We start from the raw sequence: 23,451 nt of genomic DNA on the forward strand, positions 1-23,451 counted from the left end.
CTTTAGAAAGGTGACCTGGTGTTACCAGGAACACAACATTCTTCTGGCTGAAAAGGCTCAGGCACTAATGTTGACTGCTTGCATTCATATTTGGGACACACTTCCTTGGCTACTTTGAGGCTGAAAAGTTACTCAACTCTGGTACCTTCTGCTTTAACTACTGGGAGGTTTGGTTCAAAGCCCTCTCAGATGGTACTTTAAAAACCTAACTCCAACTGGATTTACTCAACAGGCTCAGTTCTGGATTGTAACAAGGCCCAGAGTGTTACAACCAGGCCCCAGCTGCAAGTTCCAAATTTAGATATCTAGATAAAAAAAATTTTAGAGCATCTTATTTGAGAGAGGACCAGCTCCCTTTTATTCTCACTGTCAGTTACAAGGTCAAACTTAAAAAGATACTTCCCCTTGTTTGACTAACTAGCTGTTACTGTGCCTAACATTTTCATCAGGGCCAGAGATGGCTAATGGACAGCCTTTGAAGAGTCAGGGGATGTTACTGGCCTTAGAACTGTCTCTGATCTGCTTTTGGAACATTGATATAGTATTGGTGTCCTGGGTAGTGGCAACTTCCAGGATATTAGTAGTGGGGATTCAATAACTGACACCACTGAAAATGAAGCAGTAGCTGGTTCTGTTCACAACATTTATCTTAGTTGTGGCTTTGGTTGAAACTAAAGCATACTGACTGTATGAAACTCAAGACTAAAGACAGTCACCCTTTCATTGGAATGGGAAAGCTAGAAAGTGACATTTTCAACTAACAGTTGAGACAAGTTTGTAAAATTGCATTTATTTGCCTTTGGAAAAAAAAAGTTAATCACACTCAAAGGCTGGGTTCTCAAAATACATGTTCTGCTGAGTCTTCCTCTTCAGGTCTTGCCACTTCAGGTAGCCAGCAACAACAGCCATGGTCAAGAGTACTGAAATACAGAAGTGATAAATTAGGCTCCAGTTCAAAAGGAACAGAAAAGATTCTTGATCATACAGCATGGAAACAGACCCTTCAATTCAACTCATTGATGTTAAGTGGATATCCTAAATTAATCCAGTCCCACCTCTAACCTTTCCTATTCATTTACCCATCCAGATGCCTTTTAAATCTTGAAGTTACAGTCTCTACCATTTCTCTGGCCATTCATTCCATACACACCCCACCCTGGGGAAAAAAAAACTACCCCTCAGGTCTCAAATCTTTCCTCTCACATTAACCTATGCCCTCTAGTCTTGAACTCCTGGGGGAATGATATTTACCCCTTGTCCCTCATGATTTTAAAAACCTCAAGGTCACCTCTTGGCCTGATGTTCCCTGGAAACAGCCCCAACCTATTCAACCTCTCCCTATAGCTCAAATCCTCTACCCTGGCAACATCCTTAGAAATCTTTTTTGAACCCTCAAGTTTCTCAACATCCTTCTGATAGAGGGAGACCAGAATTTCATACACTATTCAAATAGTGGCCAAACCAATGTCCTCTAGAGCCACAACATAACCTCCCATCATCTCTACTTAATGCTGACCAATAATAAAGGAAAGCATACCAAAATGCTTTTACTATCAATCTACCTGCAACTCTACTTCCAAGGAATTATGAATCTTCACTTAAGGTTTCTCTTCAGCAAAAAACTCTCCAGGACCATACCATTAAGTCCTACTCTGATTCACCTTTCTAAAGTGCATTTATCCAAATTAAACTCCATCTGCCACTTCTCTGCCCATTGGATCAAGATTCCATTGTACTGAGGTAACCTTCACTGTCTACTACACCTTCAACTTGTGTCATCTGCAAACTTTAACATACCTTGTTCACATCCAAATCATTGAATGACAAAAAGCAGTGATCCTTGTGGCACATCACTGGTCACAGCCCTCCAGTCTGACAAGGCAACCCTCCAGCACTACCCTGTCTACCTTTGAGCCAGTTGCATATCCAAATATGATGCAGAGATGCTGGTGTTGAACAGGGGTGGATAAAGTTAAAAATCACAACACTGGGCTATAGTCTAAGAGGTTTATTCAGGAGTATAGCTTTTGAGAGCTAGTACTTCCAAATATACCTGTTGGACTGTAGCTTTGATTTTTAACTATCTGAATAGCTAGTTCTCCCTGTATTCCACAAGATCCAGCATGAGGAATCTTGAAGACCTTACTGAAGTCCATAAAAGATCACATCTACTGCTGTCCTCAATCCAGTGTTACTCCAAAACAAAAACAAACACCTCTGGTTTGAGGGACAATTTCCCACAAAGCCATGTTGGACTATCCTCAAATCAGTCCTTGCCTCTCCAACGATATGACATTCTAAGATGAGAGGAGGCTTTGTGTGTTTTCCCATTTAGAAATACTTACATATGGCCAGTGCAATCCAACCAGCCACAGAGCCACTCTCCGATTTGTTGACTTTACCAAGTGTAACGCTTGAATCTCTCCCTACAGAAACAGAAGTGATAGCTAAATTCCAATTCTTAAATCTAACCCCATTGGGGAAGAAAGCAGCATAAGATATTGCTTACATAATGCTAATTGTGGAGTGAGCCAATTACACTAATTTAGTTACCAACTATTTGGCTTAATACAGGTTGCTTTTTTTGCATCAGGAGTTAATCACATTACCTCTAGCAGTCACAGTATGCTGTTCAGTTGATGGATATTTAATGGTACTGGAGGATAAAGTAGACAGTGTTGCTGTAGACAGTGTTGCGGTAGATAGATGTACATTTGCTGAGAAAAGAAAGAAAATATTACCTATTGCATCTTAAACCTGGGATTCTAACTTTTTCAAATCCCTACAGTGCAAAGAGGGGGACATTTGACCCATTGAGTCTGCACCAACCCTCTAAAAGATCATCCCACAGTCCTGAGAAAGTTAGTCATGGAGCACATGCACAAAGACACTCGTTTGTCCAAATTAAACCACTTCATGGAATCACATCGAAAGACTCAGCTGAACAGTCTAATATTGCAGGGTCAAGCAAGCCAACTGGAGTAGAGTGGAGTGATCAGGATACTACACCCTACTTGACTCAATTGAAGCCAGAGCCAGGCCTGAATTTCTGTTCGAAGCTAGAAATATGTCAGCACCCAGATGTAGACCAGATTTGTCCTCCAGGTGTTTTGACTTCTATCCTTAAAAGCAATCAAAATGGTCATCTTACACATTTGATTTCAATAAAATGCTGATATTTCATGTTAAGTGCTTTAGTTTGCCATAAATTGAAATAAAGCAAGAATCAAGTAGATCAGAGCTCAGAATGATGGTGGAAACAGCATCCTTCTGTACTATTGATAACTATACAAACTTGCATTTGAAGACAGTTTCCAGATTTAAAGTTTTGAACCCCAACCATTTAAAAAGGACATCTTACTGAGATTTAAAGGGTAATAGAATTAAGAAAATAAGCCAGAATTCACCTTCAAAAATGGAGACTAAACAGCACAAACTTGATATAAAAATTGCACAACTTCAGATGAATACAAAAAAGTGCAGCAAATTGTACCAATATTTGAATATAGCTGTCCAAGATATGCTGCTCTATTTAGAAAACAGTTATCTGCCTCACCATTTCAATTCAGTGAACTAAAAGTTAGTTTGTATGGTAGATGGGAAGTAAAGTCTCCAGAGTTTTGGTCATTTCAGGCCAATGGCCTAGCATCTCACCCTTGTCATGTAGTTTGTGAGCAGTTGGTCTTGAACCCAAAGGCAAGGTTGAAGAACTGGTTTCAGGCACTTCTGTAGAGCTGTTTTCATATTATATACACAAAACCAGATATAACTAGTCACAACTCCAGTAATGTTTAATGGTGTCTGCCTGGTGATATTTATGCCTTGTAGAGTGTCACTCCATGACACCAAGTGTTACCCAAGGATACTATCACCACTTCAGACTTTTAATTGTAGTATTGAATTCATTATCCCAATTTCCTGGTTTAGCCTTTACACCATAGTCACGGTTGCAACCACTTGAAGTGTTTGAGAACAAAGTTGATGATTTCAGATCCTAATTCCCCCACAACTTTTATAGCCCAATGAAAGTGGTTACAAGGTAAAAATTATAGTAGGTGCCACATCTCACTGGATGAAGCCTTTCCAGCCTGTTTAACCCAGTTATGAAAAATTCAAATACTTTATCCACTTTATTTTCAATGGATTCCATGTATATTCTAAAGGAGGAATACAAAAAAAGTTGGTGCTAGCTATTATAGATTGATTGAGTTTACCTATTCTACAGTGTTTTCCATTCAGCTCCAGTTCCTTTCCAGATGGACACACACAGGTATATTTTGGTGACTGACTGTTGAACCAAGGTGCAGGGAGACACATGAAGTCACAGCCACCATTCTTTAAGCTTTTATTACACCAATTTTTACCTATGAACAAATTATAGATCAATTCATGAATGCAGAAATGGAGCCATATTATTTAGATAAAGTGGTGTGAAACCAAGGGAGATCAAAATGAAAGTCTATTAATTAAAAAAGTATGCTGCCCAGAACAATTTCAAGTTGGGAAAGCAAGCTATTGCATGAAAATCTTAAAAGTACAAAAACTGTCCACTAAGTGAGGAGATGAGTTTAAAACCACTTCCACTGCCCAGCAAGGTGAGTTCTAGGAAGAGAGAAAAAAAATGATGAAAGGTCCAGAAACTGAAGTATTTTCCCTAAAGGAGCACTTTTGTCAATGCCCCAAAATCTTTTTCCCAACATGAGGGGAGGTGAGAATGACGTACTCCTGAAATTCCTGGATTCCAAAAGTGTGTATGTTAATAGTCTAATAGAACCAAACAAGTGGCTCGACGATAAAAAGAATTTGCAAAGACCAGAAACAAGGGGTTGATTTAAGTGTGGGGCTAGGATTTCACTACAGCATAAGAAAGAGGTGGTGGTGTAGGCTGTTCAGCCCCTTCCCCACTAAAGAGCATGGCTGATCCAATATTACGCATCCACTTTCCCAAATCTGCCCATAGCCATCAATTCCATGACTAATCAAGAACTTACATCATGAAAATACACTAGTTCCCTATAGCTGTGACCAGGATTGTGTAAGCACAACCTTCAAATTCCTGTATCTTAAATTGGCATTCCTTTATTCAGTGACTATGCCCTCTGGTCCCAGACTGTCCCATGCAGGGGGGACAAACACCTCTGCCTTCATCAAGAACGCAAAAACAGCTTGACTATTTCAATGAGATAAACTAATTCTAAACTCCAGAGTAGAGTCCCATATTGTTTAGCCTTTGCTCATAAGACAGTCCTTGTATACCAGGGTTCATCCTAAGTAAACCTGCTCTGAACTGCCTCCAAAATGAAATGCTAAATTTTAAAAGGGCACTAAACATACTCAGTACTCCCTATGACAAAGCAGGATCAAGAGGCTGCAATGCCTAACTCTCCACCCTCCCCCCTCTGAGCTTGATTAGATCCATTAAGATAAGAGTGAAAAGGAGGAGTGCAGATAAGAATTTCCTTTTGTGGGTTGAAATCTATTAATAAAAAAAAAAAACTTACCAGATGGCTGCAACAGTTCATTATAAACAGTGAGGTCACGTGGCTTATGAAGGTTGGAAGCCAACACCTTCACATCTTTTCCTGTGAACTTATTGGCTCCATAAATGGTTTTGCTTGTTGCATCAGTCCAGAAGACATTGTCCTGGAACAAGATCATTTTCAGCACGGAGACAAAATCTAGACATCTCAGTACCTTTCCAGAGTGCATTTCATTTATTTTAATCCAGATCTGTTCTATATGGTTTTCCAATTTTTTCCATCGAAGGAATAAAGATTGTAGCCACAAGGGGCCAGTGTTGGACTGGGCTGGACAAAGTGAAAAGTCACTATACCAGACTTAGTCCAATGGTTTATTATTTGAAAGAAAATCAAACTTTGAGCACTGCTCCTTTACCTGAAGCAACAGCACTGAAAGCTTGCAATTTCAAATAAACCTGTTGCACTACAGCCTGGCGGAGAGACACTGGGTAAAAAGTCAGTGAATTTATAGTATGTTGCTTAATCCTACAAGGATCAGTCAGCAAGCCTCCATTTCACGAAGTTGAAATGCCTTTATCAAATAATATTGGAAAATGTTAATAAAATGGATGGAAATAAAGCATTACCTCAAATACAGAGACAGCAAAAGGATGAATGAGGAATTCCAATGACCACAACACCGTTCTTCTATCCTGGCCACTTAGACCTACACTTGATATTGTGTGCAGCTTTGAATCAACCCAATACAAGCGGCTTTTCACAAGATCTATGGACAAAGTTAGAGTTAAGCTAGTTGTCAATAAAAGCATGTATGCACTTTTAATCCCCTGTAAAAGTATCCTTACCAAGTGCAATGCCATTTGGCCACTGAATCTCTTTGGTCACAAGACGCTGCCGGTCAGCACCATTCATTCCTGCTTTTTCAATCACTGCTGGGTCACCACAGTCTGACCAGTACATAAACCTTCAAAAACAAAAACAGTCAGTCAATAGAAACAATTTTCAAGGCGCTCAAACTTTGACTTTTAAATGAAGTTCAAGCAATGAACTGTTAATTCTGCAAAGCAGTTGGGAAACTTCTTGTCTTTACCGTGTAAATTGTATGACAAAACAGGTTTAGCCAGTTTCCAGCAAGAACAGATTTTGGCTGAGAACTAGTAAGTAATTACTAAACTCAAATTTGGGCCATATTCCAAACAGACCTTGATTTTTTTTCCCCCACCATATCTTAATCTGGCTTCTTTATAATCAGTCCTTCACTTAGGACAAAAGATACGTTTTCCAAAATTTCTTGTCCCTCACAACTACAGGTTCAAAGTCACTCTTGGGTGACTGAAGTTTGCACATTCTCCTCATGTCTGTGTGGGTTTCCTCCAGGTGCAGTTTCCTCTCACAGTCAGATATGCTGGCTGGTTGGATTTGCCACGCTAAAATGCCCAGGGATCTAGACTAGATGGATTAACCGTTGGGACGATCTCCACCTGAACCGATCAGGTACCAATGTTCGGACTTTAAACGTCTGAGTTGGGGTGGGGAGTGAAAGCAACAGGGAGTATGGCGTTAAAATGGAAAGACATGCAGCAGGATAGCATGTGTCCAGGTGGATTTAAAATGGAGGCAGACTGGGAATACAGAAAAAAAGCAAGGATAACTTAGGACATATGACTTCCAATATCTCTAATGATAAGAAAGTTAGCATTAAGGCACTTTACCTGAATGAGCGTAGCATTCATAAAGCAGATGAACTAATGGCACAGATCATAATCTGTCACTATGATGTGGTAGGCATCACAGCGACTTGGTTACCGGTAGGGTCAGGACTGGCAGTTAAACCTCCAAGGATTTTCAACTTATCGAAAAGACAGGAGGTCGGCAGAGGGGGTGGGGTTGCCTTGTTAGTTAAGAACAATATTAAGTCTATGGCACTGAATGACATAGCGTCAGATGAGGTGGAGTCTGTGTGGGTGGAATTGAGGAACCACAAAAGGCAAAAAAAAACCATAATTGGAGTTGTGTACAGACCTCCTAACAGTGGTCAGGAGCAGGCACGCAACATGTACCGGGAAATATAGAGAAGGCATGTCAGAAAGGAAAGGTCACAGTGATCATGGGAGACTTCAATATGCAGGTGGACTGGGTAAATAATGTTGCCAGTGGATCCAAAGAAAGGGAATTCATGGAATGCTTACAGGATGGCTTTTTGGAACAGCTTGTCATGGAGCCCACAAGGGAGCAGGCTATTCTGGACCTAATGCTTTGCAATGAACCAGACTTTATAAAAGATCTTAAAGTAAGGGAACCCTTAGGAAGCAGCGATCATAATATGGTAGAGTTCAGTCTGGAGTTTGAAAGGGAGAAGGCAAAAATCGGATGTAGTGGTGTTACAGTTAAATAAAAAGGTAATTATGAGGGCATGAGAGAGGAACTGATAAAAATAGACTGGAAGCAGAGGCTTGCAGGGAAGACAGTAGAGCAAAAATGCAAGAGTTTGTGGGTATAATTAAGGACACTGTACAGAGGTTCATCCCCAAGAAAAAAAAGATTATCCCGGGAGGGATTAGACAGCCATGGCTGACAAAGGAAGTCAGGAAATTTATTAAAGAAAAAAAAAAGATCCTATAAAGTGGCCAAGAGCAGTGGGAAATCAGAAGATTGGGAAGGCTACAAAAACAAACAGAGGATAACAAAAAGAGTAATAAGAAAGGAGAGGATCAAATATGAAGGTAGGCTAGCCAGTAATATTAGAAAAAGATAGTAAAAAGTTTCTTTCAATACATAAGAAATAAACGAAAGGCAAAAAGTAGACATTGGGCCACTTCAAACTGATGCTGGAAGCCTAGTGATGGGAGATAAGGAAGTAGCAGGAGAACTTAACAAGTACTTTGCGTCAGTTTTCACAGTGGAAGACATGAATAATATCCCAACAATTAAAGGGAGTCAGGAGGCGGAGTCGAGTATGGTTGTCATTACGAAAAAAAAAGGAGATAGTGCTAGAAAAGCTAAAAAGTCTTAAAATTGATAAATCTCCTGGCCCCGATGGGATACATCCTAGAGTTGAGAGAGGTGGCTGAGGAAATAGCGGAGGTATTGGTTGAGATCTTTCAAGAGTCACTGGAGTCACGGAAAGTCCCGGATGATTGGAAGATCGCGGTTGTAACTCCATCGTTCAAGAAAGGATCAAGACAAAAGATGGAAAATTATAGGCCAATTAGCCTAACCTCGGTTGTTGGTAAAATTCTAGAATCCATCATTAAGGATGAGGTTTCTAAATTCTTAGAAGAGCAGAGTCTGATTAGAACAAGTCAACATGGATTTACTAAGGGGAGGTCATGCCTGACAAACCTGTTGGTGACAAGCAGGTTAGACCAGGGAAACCCAGTGGATGTGGTCTATCTAGACTTCCAAAAGGCTTTTGATAAGGTGCCACACGGGACGCTGCTGAGCAAGGTGAGGGCCCATGGTGTTCGAGGTGAGCTACTGGGATGGATTGAGGATTGGCTGTCTGACAAGGTAGAGAGTTGGGATAAAAAGGTTCTTTTTCAGAATGGCAGCCGGTGACGAGCAGTGTCCCGCAGGGTTCAGTGTTGGGGCCACAGCTGTTCGCATTATATATTAATGATCTGGATGAAGGGACTGGGGGCATTCTAGCGAAGTTTGCCGATGATACAGACTTAGGTGGACAGGCAGGTAGTACTGAGGAAGTGGGGAGGCTGCAGAAGGATCTAGACAGGTTGGGAGAGTGGTCCAGGAAATGGCTGATGGAATTTAACGTGAACAAATGAGAGGTCTTGCACTTTGGCAAAAAGAATAAAAGCACAGACTACTTTCTAAACAGTGAGAAAATTAATAAAGCCAAAGTACAAAGGGATCTGGGAGTGCTAGTCGAGTAGTCTCTAAAGGTCAACATGCAGGTTGAGATAAGTGACAACATCGCATTCGCTTTCTTAAGCGCAGACTCAAGAGGGTTGGAATAAAAACATTTGTGCTACTGAGACTTTATAAAGCTCTGGTTAGGCCCCATTTGGAGTACTGTGTCCAGTTTTGGTCCCCACACCTCAGGAAGGACATACTGGCACTGTAACGTGTCCAGTGGAGATTCACACGGACGATCCCTGGAATGGTAGGTCTAACATATGAGGAACGGCTGAGGATCTTGGGATTGTATTCATTGGAGTTTAGAAGATTAAGGGGAGACTTAGAGACATACAAGATAATACATGGCTTGGAAAGGGTGGATGCTAGGAAATTGTTTCCGTTAGGTGAGGAGACTAGGACCCGTGGACACAGCCTTAGAATTAGAGGGGGTAAATTCAGAACAGAAATGCGGAGACATTTCTTCAGCCAGAGTGAGGTGGGCCTGTGGAATTCATTGCCGCAGAGTGCAGTGGAGGCCGGGACGCTAAATGTCTTCAAGGCAGAGATTGATAGATTCTTGTTGTCTCGGGGAATTAAGGGCTACGGGGAGAATGCGGGTAAGTGGAGTTGAAGTGCCCAGCAGCCATGATTGAATGGCGGAGTGGACTCGATGGGCCGAATGGCCTTACTTCCACTCCTATGTCTTATGGTCTTAACCATGGGGAATGCAGGATTACAAAGATAGGATGAAGGGGTGGGTTTGGGTAGAATGCTAATCAGATTAACTGAACTCAATGGGCCAAAGTGGCCTGTTCCCACATTATAAAGATTGTAGGATTTAAAAAGTTTGGGATGTTTGACAGTAATTTTTTCTTCCCACTCCATTGATTACAGTTGTCAAAAGGGCAAAAAGACTGAATAAACAGCTTTAGAATTTACAAGTCCACATGATCATGACATTATTCTATTCAGGAGACAGATCAACATGCACAAGCTACACATTAAAGAGAGTACAAAGACCAGTACCCAGTAATTGGATCAACTGCAACAGAAGTTGGTTCCCTTAATTCAGTGTCAAAGAGTGTCTTCCTTTTAGTTCCATCAAATGTGGCCACAGATATGGTCTTTGAACCCCAATCAGTCCAATAGATATGCTTGTAGATCCAATCCACTGCAATTCCTGCTGGAACATCCACATCTTCAATTTTGGTAATCATAGACGATTGTTCCCCTTCATTCATGGACATACTGGAAGAGAGTTACTGGTTTAGACTCCAAATTGTATTCAAGGGGAAAAAACTTTGAATTGTCTCATTAAACTCAAGGCATGGCACACTTTTGCTGGAGTGCACAGTGTCCTAAAAACAATGACTAACTGACCTACTTTGGTGGCCTCTGAAAGCAAAGTTATTCAGGGCACTGGATAAGCTCCTGCTTCTTCATGCCACAACGTTGGTACCCAAACAGAAAAAGGCTCATTTTAACTGATTCGGAACAGAAGCGCAGCACTCTGGTAACAGCTAAGATGTATTTAAGTACTGACATTGGGATTTGTGTTTATTAGTGGAGTCAGGCTGGTAACTATATCAATGACACCAGTTTGTACAAAATCAGTACATTAAGTTATTTGCAGTCATGCAAGAGTCACAGGGTGAAGGCAGCATTTTGTATACTGACATTCATGGGTCAAAACAGGTGTTTGAGTTAGGAGGTTATGTTGTGGTTGTACAGTGTGCTGGTGAAGCTACTTTTAAAATATCAAATACAATTCTGGTATCCTTTTATAGGGAGGTTGTTAAACTGCAGGATGCTCTCAAGACCCAAGGATGTTCCTGGGAGACAGACACACAAAGTGGAGTGGTGGGTACAATTGCAAAATTGCAAAGACATCTGAAGGGCTATACAAATAGGAAGAGTTGAGGGATGTGCCAAACTTGACCCATGGGACTAAGTCAGATTTGGATGTTTGGTCAGCCAGCATCCTACTCCTCAGATGCTGCCTGACCTGCTGTGCTTTTCTAGTACCACATCTGATCAACATCTGCAGTCCTCAATTTCTCCTGTGATGTTTGGATGTGTTTGACAAAAGACCTTGTCTGTGCTGTATGACTGAGTCCATATTTCTCATGGAAGGCACAGTTTTATCCTTAAGCTCAGCCCAGTCTGATCAGTAAACACCAGACTATTTAATAAAGGAAAACATGCTGGTGTTACATTCCACGTCTAGTGTTGTTTCTGCACATCTGAGATATATAGAGTAATAAGTGGTTTAAAAAGCTTGCTAGACAAACTCTGGAAGTCTGGAAACATCTATGGAGAAAGCAGAGTCAATAGAGACCACCCTGAAGGGTCACTGGACTCTTGACTCTGTCCAGACCTGCTGAGATTCTCCAACTGTTTGATTTCCAGCATCTACAGTTTAGTTTTTAAACTAGCTTGTCGTAGGAGAATTTATTATTTGAACTGCTGTTTGGCATACTGCATCTCAAACAAGTTTATTGACTAGTGCCTGAAGACAACCATGTGGGATTCAAATAAGTAAAAAAAAGCACATTTGCAACAAGCAACCAGCCTTTTACATATAGTTGCCCAAAAGTAACAGTAAAAATGTTTGCAATGCAGAATAAAGTTCAAGGTGGCAAGTTACCTAAGAATTGCATGCTGGCTTGATTCAGTCCAGAAAATTCTGTCTTCAGCAATATCAATATCCAGTGCTACAGCATTTCTCAACTGCACAGCAACCTGGGTATACTCATAACGATGCAGTCCTAGTTTCCGGATGTCATGCTGATTTGTGAAGATCAAATTAGGTTCCTCTCCTGTGCCAGGTTTGCAATAGCAAAGTGAATAATCCACAATTTTAAACATCACAACAGGCCTTTTTATTTACTGCCAGGAAATAAAGTTTTTTTTCCCTCAAAAATCAGTAAATCTTAAAACGGTCTCTATAAGCCTAAATTAGAGTGATGTTGAATATTACAGATCCTATGAAACCAAATCCTTTACTCCATCACATTGAACAAATTTATAGCTAATAGGTTGTCCCCATCTGGCCTGCAGCAACTTAGCCATTTGGAGGGTTTCATTTTATTGCCAATGAATGTTCCCAACTTATTTATTCTTGCTGTTCAGAAGTAAAACACCTGATTCATTCAACTCATGTTTTAAACATTCTACTGCAAGGATGATTATCTGTTGCATATTTGATTCTTAGACACCCTGTAGAGTAATGATTTAGTTTCATTGTCTTCAGTAAAACATTTATCTGCAAACAGCAAAACAGGACTGATCAAAATGGATACATCCCCACTACCATTAAACTAGCATGAAATATTTGAGATTTCTCCCCCCTAAAGAATGTATTGATTTTTGTTGTAAGTATCCTGATTACAATGCTTACTCTGTGTTAAACATGAACAGTGAGTGAAAGTCATCCAAAAGTGGTGGTAGGAGAAACAACTTTTACAGTTGAGCAGGAGACAGAAGATATGGAAATCACTGCAGTGCCCTGGTGTTCTGTAGACACTTAAAGAATAATCTAAATATAAACTTAAGGGCAGTGGGTATTAACTGCAAGGTCAGCATTTGTCATCCAACTCCTTGAGTGGAGTGGCCATTTCAGAAAGTAATTAACAATCAGCTCCATTTGTTGTGGGTCAGTAGACAAGACATAGCAAGGATGTAGATTTCCTTGTTATTTTGGTCTGCATATCGATTACCCTTTTCGATCTGATTTGGATAATGAAACAAATTGGATTACATCTTAGAAGCAACAGTAGCAAGTTAGCTAGGAGTTGGATTAGTAAGATCTCAGTTAAGGATCAGAGGGATTATAGTCATGTTCATTTCAAATTCAGAGAACACTCATCTCAAACATCAGTACCCTCAACTGAAGACTAATTACAGAGATAGTGAGATCCAGAACAGGCCAAGAAACAAGGGAAAGTCAGTGGATGATCAGAGACTGGCATTTTAAAATATTTCAGTGTGGAGAGAGAGAGGGGGGAAGAGGAGAGAGAGAGAGAGAGAGAGAGAGAGAGAGAGAGAGAGAGAGAGAGAGAGAGAGAGAGAGAGAGAGAGAGAGAGAGAGGTGCATGAAACAGCATGAAGATACAGGGGGTAATTAGAGGTGGCAAACAGAACAGGGACTTTTTACTAGAGTTTAAAGTAATTCTAACTGTTAAAGAAAATTTGCACAGTGAGACCAACAATTCTTTTAAGAGCAAATCATGCTGAGTCTTACCTATTGCCTTGCAAATGGAATTAGTCAAGTCCATGTGATATCCAGAATGACATTCACACTTGTAACTTCCTTCCAAGTTCACACAAATCTGGCTGCACATCCCAGAATTTTGACATTCATCAATGTCTAAAGTAAACCAACATTTAAATTAATGAAGCTTTCAAAGCAGTTGACAAACACAAACACAAACAGTTCAACTTGCCTTCACAGGTTCGACCAACCAATTGAAAGCCAACAGGACAGTCACATTCATATCCAATGACAAGATCATGACAGAGATGAGAACAACCTCCATTGTTGAGCATGCATTCATTCACATCTAAAAACAAAAAACAAAGATTTAGTACTCCACTCCTCAGGATCACTCAGTCCAAAGCTGCTATCAGCACAATTGACAAATCATTCTTTCTCCTGCTAAAGTTTAAAAAAAGGATACTTTTTTTGTTGAGGACTGTGGCAGCATTGTAAATGACTATTTGATTCTTTTGGTTCATGCAGCCAATATGGACATTTAAACATTGAGAATTGTACATTTACAAAAAACCAGAGTATGCAAGATACTAGACATCTGCAATATCAGGGAATGCTTGAAACAGTTCTCACAGCATCTGGAGATGCAATTCTTAGGAGATTTTTCTGGTATGAAACTTATTTTAACACACCATAGCAATGAATTGTGGACCTTATGACTAACAAAACTTTCTACTAAACTGGTATAGCATTTTTTAGCAAAATGGTGATCTTGTACAGAACAACTTCCTATAGCACAGGGCTGCAGAGGAATATAATATTACATTACAGCAGACCAACCTGCAGATGCTGAGTATTGTCACCATATTAAAAAATGTATACAATACAAATGCAAAGTGGATTCCCAGATCAAAGTAACCAGAATCAATGTTCATTTGATAGATACTCAATTCAATTAAAAGTCATTGAAGAGCATGTAGTGATTGAAAAGGGTCATCATATTATAACTTCGTACCAATTTCAGGGCGTAATAGGAACAGAGTATCTAATATCCTTTGAACATCTTTACTTCCTCTTATGGTCCATTACCTAGCCAAATATTAGTTCGTCAGCTACTGCAACTTGCATGTCCATATAGTTGTTCTGAATAGAAGAATTTGACCTTTCAAACTGGATGTAATATTTTGGATACTGCCATTTAGCTTGAAAGAGAAATGAATTCAATCATATTCCATAATATAGGTCTTATACAACCGGCTTTCTGGTCAGATGCAGAATATGCTGCTCTAAAAAGAAATTCAAACATTCTTTCAATGAAAGGCCATCACCAATCTGATGGCCATTCCTTTAATGGAGTTGTGAATAACTTCCAAAAAAAGGACCTCATGTATTCTTCATCCATGAATACTGTTTGGAGAGTTGCAAATTCCTGGTCAGGGAGATCTTTCCCAGTCATCCCTTATTTCCACCCAACAAGTTCTACATACTGATCTCTTGAATGAAAAAAAGTACCCAGACTGTTTCAATAATTATACTTACACCCTTCTACTTTCATTTTGGAAGGTAGAGTGCAGTTTTGGACCCTGTATCCAAGGAAGGCAATGTTGGTGCTGAGGGGGGTCCAGGGATGATTCACAAGAATAATCCAGAGAATGGAGGGCTAGTCATACAAGGGGCAGCTGAGGACTTTGGGTCTCCACTCCATTGGATTGAAAAACTTGGAATTACGGGGAGGCCTGGATCAAGTAGAGGGAATAGGATCCAAGGGTATAGCCTCTGAATGGAGGCTTTTGAACCAAGAGGAATTTCTTCAGCCAGATTGTGGTAAATTTGTAAATCTAATTGCAATTAAAGGCTGTGGAGGCCAAGTCCATGAGTTTATCTCAGAGATAAGTTCTTGATAATTAAGGGGATTAAAGGTGACAGAGAAGGCAGGTGAAATGGGAGCTGAGAAACAATAGGAGCTAGGACCCTGAGCCAAAATGGCCCAATTATGTTCCTCTTATGGTCTTACTATTCTCAGATGTCATACACCTCCATATTCAAAACCCAATCCTTGTCAGCAAGCAAAGTCTGCAGGATCAATATTTATTCACATGACCACAACTCATTTACATTAGTACTATTTGCATTTAGATGGAGACTTTAAATATAGGATTAGGCCATTCAGTACCAATTGCTGATCTGTGGCTTAACGCCATATGTTTACCTTTTAAGTTTCAGGGATGTGGGCCAAAGGCATTTTATTACAGATTAACATTAAAACGGATTTAACATCCATTGTGTTTTGAGAGAGGGTGTTCCAAACCTCTTCCATTGAGAGAGAAAGCATTTCCCAACATCTCCCCTGAATGGTCTGACCCTCATTCTCCCTAGTGGAAATGGTATATCTACCCCATCTTTCCCTGTTAATATCTTTAGGCACTAACCCAAATCATCCTGTAAGCTAAACTAAGAAAACAAGCCTAATCAACAGTCATTCCTCAATTTAAACCTTCAAGTCCAGGTATACCACAATGACTACAAATATATCTTGACTGATATTCAATTTATCCCTTCTTACCATTCTCACCTTTGTTTTCCATACAATGTCTTACTATATGCCTTAATCCATTTCTTTAGCAATCCCTTACTCCTCCTGTAAGGAGCTGTACTTCCCTAGTTGTGTTTCAAAACACAAGTCCTAGCACAATGCAAGCTGTTTACCACCCCAATATTACAGATCCCACTTTCCCCAGTCCTGAAGAGTCACGAGACTAAGTACTCTCCAAATTTTGCTAGACCTGTGGAAGTATTTCTGCAAAGTGTGTTCATATTCCCCAGTACTAGTGCCAATGCCTCAAGTAACAGATCCAAACTTCTCCCAAACCAATCTTTGAACCACATTCATTATATTCACTCTTTACCAATTTGCACAAGATTTTAGGTAGCAGCCCAGAGATTGCCACCTTTAAAAACGGCTTTAAATTTAGTATTTTTCTTCTCTGAACTCCCCTCACTCCTGTTTGAGGCCACAGAACCCTCCCTTGCCACTGCAAATTTTTCAACAAAAAAAAACACACCATGGGGTCTGTAGGGACTCTGCTGCAGAGAATCAGCCACTTTTCCCCACTACTCACTCCACTATTTCCTATTGCCCAATCTACTGGCACACTCATTCATGGGATAAGCATTACTGGATGGACCAGCATTTATTTCCCATCCCTAGTTACCCTCTAGTGATAGCAAGCTGCCTTCTTGAACTGTTGCAGTCCATTCAGTATAGGCCCATCTACTATGCCATTAGGGAGGGAGGGGGGATGGTGTTAGGTTTGGAGGGCAATTTGCAAGTGTTGTTGCCAATATTTGAAACCTTTCCCCTTGTAGATGGTAGCAGTCATTTACCAAAACTCAAATTTATACAGCATTTTGTTGATGATACACAATCTGTGGAGGGGAACGGAAGGTTTATGGATATGGGCAGGTTGCTTTGTGCTGAACGGTAAGGCTTTAAGTGTTATTGGAGCTGTGCTCAGACGAGTGGGAAATATTCCTACTCCTGCCCTAAGCCTTGTGACATGAATTTGAAAAAGGGATAGGGAGGGGCAACTTTTGCAAATGGAACTGGTCTGACTAAAGATTGCTCAGACAATGCATTTGAAGATGTGATGTTAGTGTCTGTCTGTATTCCAGAGATGTCACTCTTTAAAAATCAAACCTCAAGTTACCTTGGGAATGTGGCTTGGTCATTCTGGAACTTACATCAAAACTGCAACCCCATTCTAAAAGATGAATGGCTTAACTGCAATCTAGGTTTGTTCAATATATCACAATTGTATGACATGATAGAATTTAAAGCAAAAAAGTGTCCTATGATCCTACCCTACTATCTACCTGAAGCAGTGCTCAGAGCTTCACTTACAGATAGACCTGTTGGACTCTAACCTGGTGTCATGTGATTTATAATCAAGCATTGTAGATTGTACATAATTTTGGGAGCCAGGAAGTGAGCTTCCTTCTGCCAGCATTGCTACACCAGTTCAGTCAACAGCAACTCCTGGGAATGGCAGCCAATTAATCAATGCTCCTCACTTCATCCAGACAAAATCAGCTCTTTAAAAAAAATGCACAATTGTTTAACTGCCAATTAATACATTGCTTAAACTAGTATCACGCAGCATTAAGGCAGACTTGTAAAGTTAGCCTTTTCTTACCAGACCATAGGGCTGCTCGGAGATGACTAGAGGTGGTTTAACCAGATGGTCACCACACCCAGATGAGGGAAGGAGTTGAGTAGGATCCTTCATAGTAACCTCAGCCAGTGCTGGAATTGAACCTATGATGTTGGCATCATTTAGCACAGCAAACATGATCCAGCAAATGGAGCCAAGTATCTCCGTCCTTGTGAACATGGAATTCATTGGTGCATTCCTTCAGTAATTAGGGATCATTTCTCCCATAGCACCTTTTATCTACCTGGCTCAGTCATTTTAAGATTAGAATGTTACTAATTGGAAATCAACCCCATTGCATATGGGACTGCAGTGGCAAATACCTTGACGTGAAAACTTGATTTTTGCAACAAGTATCTATTGAAACAAATGTTTTTAAGAGTCAGAGCACAAACAGAGCCTTGGGTCTGACCAGTCCAAATGGAAATGCATGCAAACTAAGCTAGTCCCACCTGCCCTGCACTTGTGACAAAGTTAGTCCTTTTTTCCCGTAAAAGCTGTTCCGTGGCTAAGGAGACTGTCCTTGATTTTTTTCCAAAAGTGATAATAAACCAGGCTGGGCTCCAATCAATCTGGTTTGGTACAGAGATGAAAGGGATATGGAGAGGCCTTTTGTTTATATGTAAAAGATTAGACTTCAGGCCAAAGTGGTCATGTTTTCGAAGTGACCTGTATAAAGGAAAAAGGGAAGTGGTCAGCTCTCTAGCTAGCTGAGCAATTGTAGTCCAGTCTTGAACTGGTGGCATGTTCAACAGGGAGCTGTATGAAAATACTTTCTGCCATTCAACTTCAACCTGTAAGCATATGTTCTATTTATACTGGGACTGTGGAGTCTAATCAGAACAGCTAATTAAATCTAGCTGGATAGGTGGAGTTCTGTATTCTATTCTTTGTTTGTTGCGTAGTTTTGTGAACTAGCTGGTTTTAAAATCAAGTAGACAGCCTAGCTAACTCAATCTGGGTAATTTTCACTGTACACTTACCAAAACAAATTGCAAAGTGGTGTTTGGAGCTGCCTGCTTAAGAATGTTTTGAGTGGTCTGGGCCTAGTCTATAACACTTGGCCCATATCCCTCCAAACCTTTCATATTCATGGACTAATCCAACTATCTTTTCAACATTGTAAATGCATCCACTACTTCCTCAGACAGTTTATTCCATGGGTCAACCACTAGGAGTTCTGTGTCCTCTTTAAAAATCTCATATGTCCTAATTTTGCACTTCCATACTTTAAGACCAGACCTTGGTCATTCACCTTAGCTATGCCTCACACTATTTTATAAACATGTAAAAAAGGTCACCCCCTCAACCTCCTATGCTCTAGTGAGAAAAGGTGCCAGCCTATTTTTATTGTTGAAACCATCAATTCCTGACAACATCCTGGCAAAACCTTTTCCAAACCCTCACTAGTTAATATCCTTCCTACGAACAGGGTAACCGTAACTGCACAGTACTCCAGAAGAGGCCTCCTCAATCTCCTGAGGAATTAAATGATTACTCATACCAAAATTTTCATGTTAGTGCTACACAGTTCTACCTTTGTGGATTGCCTAATTGCTCTAGCTCAATTATAGGCAACTAATTTCAGATAAAGGTCAACAGCATATTTATTGTTCTTTTGCCTTAATAGATTACAACTCAAGGAGTTAATTGCTCTTATTTGTGTACAGCTTAAATCTATTGTTTATTCAGTAATTGACAGCACAATTCTCCTGGATTATATATTAAAAATTTTATATTACAGGATGTTTGTAAACAAGAGAGAGGGCTGCAGATGCTGGAGATCAGAGCTTAAAAAAAAGTGTTGCTAGAAAAGCGCAGGTCAGGCAGCACCAAAGGAACAAGAGAATCGACGTTTCGGGCAGAAGCTTTCTTCAGGAATGAGGAGGGTGCGCCAAGCAGGCGAAGATAAAAAAGGTAGGAGGGGGGACTTGGGGGAGGGGCATTGGGAATACGATAGGTGGAATGTTTGAAGAGTAGCCATGGGCACCTACATTTTTGAAAAGGAGTAGCCATGAAAACCAATTAGGAAGCAAAAATTAACATTTCAAAAATCAGAACATTGCTTAATTAAACAAATATAGGGACTTCTTTTTTTAAAAAAAAAAGTAGCGTGCATGCTGGCTACTCCCAAATTATTAAACTGGGTTGGACCACACCATTCAGCCCTTCAAGCCTGCTCCACCATTCAGTAGATCCACAGATACATTAGAGTTTTAGTATTACACCGTTCCAACTATCCCCAATAAAGCGGCCTGAAATCTCTCCATTTCCCTTGAAAAGTGCACAACCAGCCCAAACTCAAATCCTGAGACAAAGTCCACCGCTTGCCATTGTGAGATTTGAACATTATGGATCAGTAGATTACCAGTCTGTCAGCTTTGGTATGGTCAGCTAGCCCACTTGAAGGCACAAAAAAAATTGTAAGCAGAAATAAAACCAGAATTTGCCAGGAAAGCTCAGGTCTGGCAGCATGTGAAGAGAAACCAACATTAATGTCGGATGTCAGTTTGGAGGAAAGATCACTAGACTCAAAACATTAAATGATTTCTCTCCACAGATGCTGCCAGACCTGCTGTGCTTTTCTGGCAAATTGTGGTTTTATTTCCAAGGGCAGTTAAGAGTCAACAATGTATGGGTCAGGAGTCACATGAATTCCAGAAACATTAGTAGGACTGACTCAAGAGAGATTGTCCTAGGACAGGTGGGAAATTTCTTCAGAGTGAGTCTGTAGAATTTGCTACCACAGAACAGTAAGGGTTAAATCATAGATTTTCAAGGAGTTGGATATAGCATTTGGGCTGGGGGGGGGGGGGGGGGGGGGGCTAAAGGGATGAAAAAGATTGGGGGTGGGAAGAAAACATGCTGAGTTGGATCATAAGCCACAATCATGAAACAAGGCTGAAAAAAAAGGCCCAAATGACCCAGTCCTGCTCCTTTTTCCAGGTGCCTGGGATCCCTGTGGAGACAGGTGTGTCACCTCAGGATGAGCTACATAATCAGGAGCCAAACAGTAAAATTTTACAACTGTTGCTATCAAGTAATAAACTACACTGAAAGCAAGTGCCTTTTTAAAAGACGACATACCAGTGGTCTCCCACTGATTAGCCACACAGGATAACATCAGCATCAAAAGAATGAACAGAATATCAACAGCAGTATTGGAGGAAGATCATTTGAAGGCACTATGACACTAGCCCCACCGCAGGGCTATGAGGCCTGGGTTCAAATCCCAGCTGCTCCAAAAACAGATTTTTAAAAAAGGAACATTAGGGGCTTGAGATAGTGGTAGTGTCCCGGCCTCTAGGCAGAAGGCCCAGGCTCAAGTCCCACTACAATTCCAAATAGATTGATAATAAGTTGGCAAAAGGGAGAAGTTATGGCAGCTAACAATCCCAAAGTTCCCAGCAGGCATGGTTCAAATCTGACATGCCAAACTTGAGTGCAAGATGCTTAGCAAAGATTCAAGCCACAAGTTATACAAATATTGTAGGAGTGTGTTAAGAGATGGGTGTACTTAAAGCAGCAGAACTACTGGATACAGCAGCAAGTGCGCTCAATAAGGCAACACTTGGTCAAACAACTCAATTAGCTCATTGCCTGGAGACAAAAATTAGAATTCAACCAGTTTAAAATTATACTCCAAAACAATTCAAACTCCAATTGAGTTTGGATAGAGTATATTGACAATCTTAAAAGCCAAATGACATAATCCAGTGCATTGGAGGTATGAAGCCAGTGAAAATTGAATAGTTAAGAACTGACAAGTCCAAGTAAACAGACTGCCTGAAAATAGCTCTTAACCCGCAACGCAAAAAATCCCCAAGACACAGTAAGATCCAAATAGAAGAATGAAAGCTGCCTGGTTGAGATTAGTCTGGTTTCATAATCTTAATGGAGGGTTTTACCAGAATAAAAGGGAAGAGAACAGATAGGTTAGAGTAAGGAATGGTAAAGAGTTAATTATTCTGTTATACCTTTAACAAAGTAGTTAATTTTTACTTTAATAGTCCTTGGCCACTTGAAGTTTTATAGATTACTGCATAGGATAATTTTTGTTGCTGGTTTTAAATTAAACTGGAAGGTTTAACCTGGTGTCGTCAAATGACTTAAAAAGTCGACTTAAGGAATAAAATTTCAAAAACAAAAAATTGCTGGAAAAGCTCTGCAGGTCTGGCAGCACTGGAGGAGAGAGAGTGATCAGAGTTAATGCTTCAGGTCCAGCAATCCTTCCTTAGGTTTGTTATTTTCATCAACTGCAGTTTTGTTTATTGAAAAAATATTTGAAGTTAAACTTTTAGTCCCAAAACACTTACTGCATTTTCCAATGAGTTCATCACTCCAATCCTTGCAATCCTGCTGTTGATTACAGACTTGTGATACATTAATACATTCACCACTTTGACACTTGAAATCCATGGGTCCTGTGCACTCCGCAACTGTCAAAAAAGTTAAAGCATGAAATCGATACTTGTACAAGGAGCAGCGATATTCTAAAAAGACAGTTAGAAGAGTATTCACCTTTCTTACAGCTGTTTTCGTCACTTCTATCTGGGCAATCACCAATTCCATTACACTGTCTGTGTCCTGGGATACAGCTACCATCACCGCATCTGAAGTAATCAGGTCCACATGTTGGAGGTGCTAACCAAAAAAAAAAGAGTATAATTAAGAAGTTGGGTTTGGATGTGTTGTGAAAACAGGTGTGCATACAAATATCTTTCAGAACATTGTTCTAAAGTGCAATTCAAGATATTGTGCTGTTTTCAGTCTGAACAGTTAGCAATATACAAAATTGACTAGCAAATTGTAAAGATGCACATACACAGATTTTGTACTATTTAATATTAATTCTGTAGCAGTATCTAGTTTCTAAACCACTAGAATTTAAAAAACCTCAAACGCCAGAAATGTGAAAATTGCAGGAGTTTAAAATTCATTGGATATGGGCATCACTGGCCAGGCCAGCATTTATTGCCCAGAGGGCAGGAGGGAGTCAGCTACATTACTGTGGGTCTGGAGTCACATGTAGGCCAGACCAGGCAAATAAAAGGACATTAGTGAATCAGATGGGTTTCCCTTTCAAATTCCACATACTATTGAATTCGATTCCACAGTCTGTGATAGGATTTGAACCCAGGTTTCCAGGACATTTGCTAGGTTGCTGGATTCATGGCTTAGTGATTTCACCTCTGTATAACAAGGAAAAAACCTTCTAATGGCATACATTGGCAGTCAATAGCATTATTCACTTGACTAATTCCTTCATCCATTCAATTACATTCACTCAACATCTCAACGCTCAGCAAAATTTAGTCTGGTCAAAAGAAAAAAAATAGCCAGAGCATATCCAAAAACAACCAAGACACAAAACAGCAAAAACAAAAACTAATGGTCGGTCAGAGGACTGGCAATTTTATTGGAGCAAGAACCTTAATGTTAGTGAATTGGAAAGAAATTTAGAGAGTTTCAGAATAAATAAAAGCAGCTAAGGAGTGTGGGACTTCTGGATGAGGAAATGAGAGATGGAGAACACAAAAGTGGCAGATAATTTAGCCCCATATTTTGCTTTCATCTTCATGAAAGACAGTAAACATCCCAAAGTTCAGAAAAGCAAGGTGCTAATCGAAAGTTTTCTAAATTGCTGTCACTTATCAGCAAGCTTAAAAGTAGGGGACATGATACTGAATGA

General features: G+C 40.2%; 1 protein-coding gene across 1 annotated transcript in view; it reads right to left on the bottom strand.

The window, feature by feature from the left end:
• Positions 1-801: 801 nt before the first annotated feature.
• Positions 802-23,451, bottom strand: part of LOC140492007 (very low-density lipoprotein receptor-like) — a 54,815-nt gene continuing 32,165 nt past the window's right edge. The window contains exons 17-29 of the mRNA XM_072590601.1: positions 22,281-22,403; positions 22,076-22,198; positions 13,781-13,897; positions 13,579-13,704; positions 11,983-12,154; positions 10,362-10,583; positions 6,326-6,444; positions 6,107-6,246; positions 5,502-5,643; positions 4,215-4,364; positions 2,610-2,717; positions 2,346-2,426; positions 802-920 (exon numbers count right to left, since the gene is read on the bottom strand). Coding sequence (XP_072446702.1) covers positions 814-920; positions 2,346-2,426; positions 2,610-2,717; positions 4,215-4,364; positions 5,502-5,643; positions 6,107-6,246; positions 6,326-6,444; positions 10,362-10,583; positions 11,983-12,154; positions 13,579-13,704; positions 13,781-13,897; positions 22,076-22,198; positions 22,281-22,403 — 1,730 coding nt within the window. The 3' untranslated portion in view covers positions 802-813. The remainder of the gene's footprint in view (positions 921-2,345; positions 2,427-2,609; positions 2,718-4,214; positions 4,365-5,501; positions 5,644-6,106; positions 6,247-6,325; positions 6,445-10,361; positions 10,584-11,982; positions 12,155-13,578; positions 13,705-13,780; positions 13,898-22,075; positions 22,199-22,280; positions 22,404-23,451) is intronic.

This window comes from Chiloscyllium punctatum, chromosome 2 (assembly GCF_047496795.1).
Source record: "Chiloscyllium punctatum isolate Juve2018m chromosome 2, sChiPun1.3, whole genome shotgun sequence".
NCBI classification, from domain to species: domain Eukaryota; kingdom Metazoa; phylum Chordata; class Chondrichthyes; order Orectolobiformes; family Hemiscylliidae; genus Chiloscyllium; species Chiloscyllium punctatum.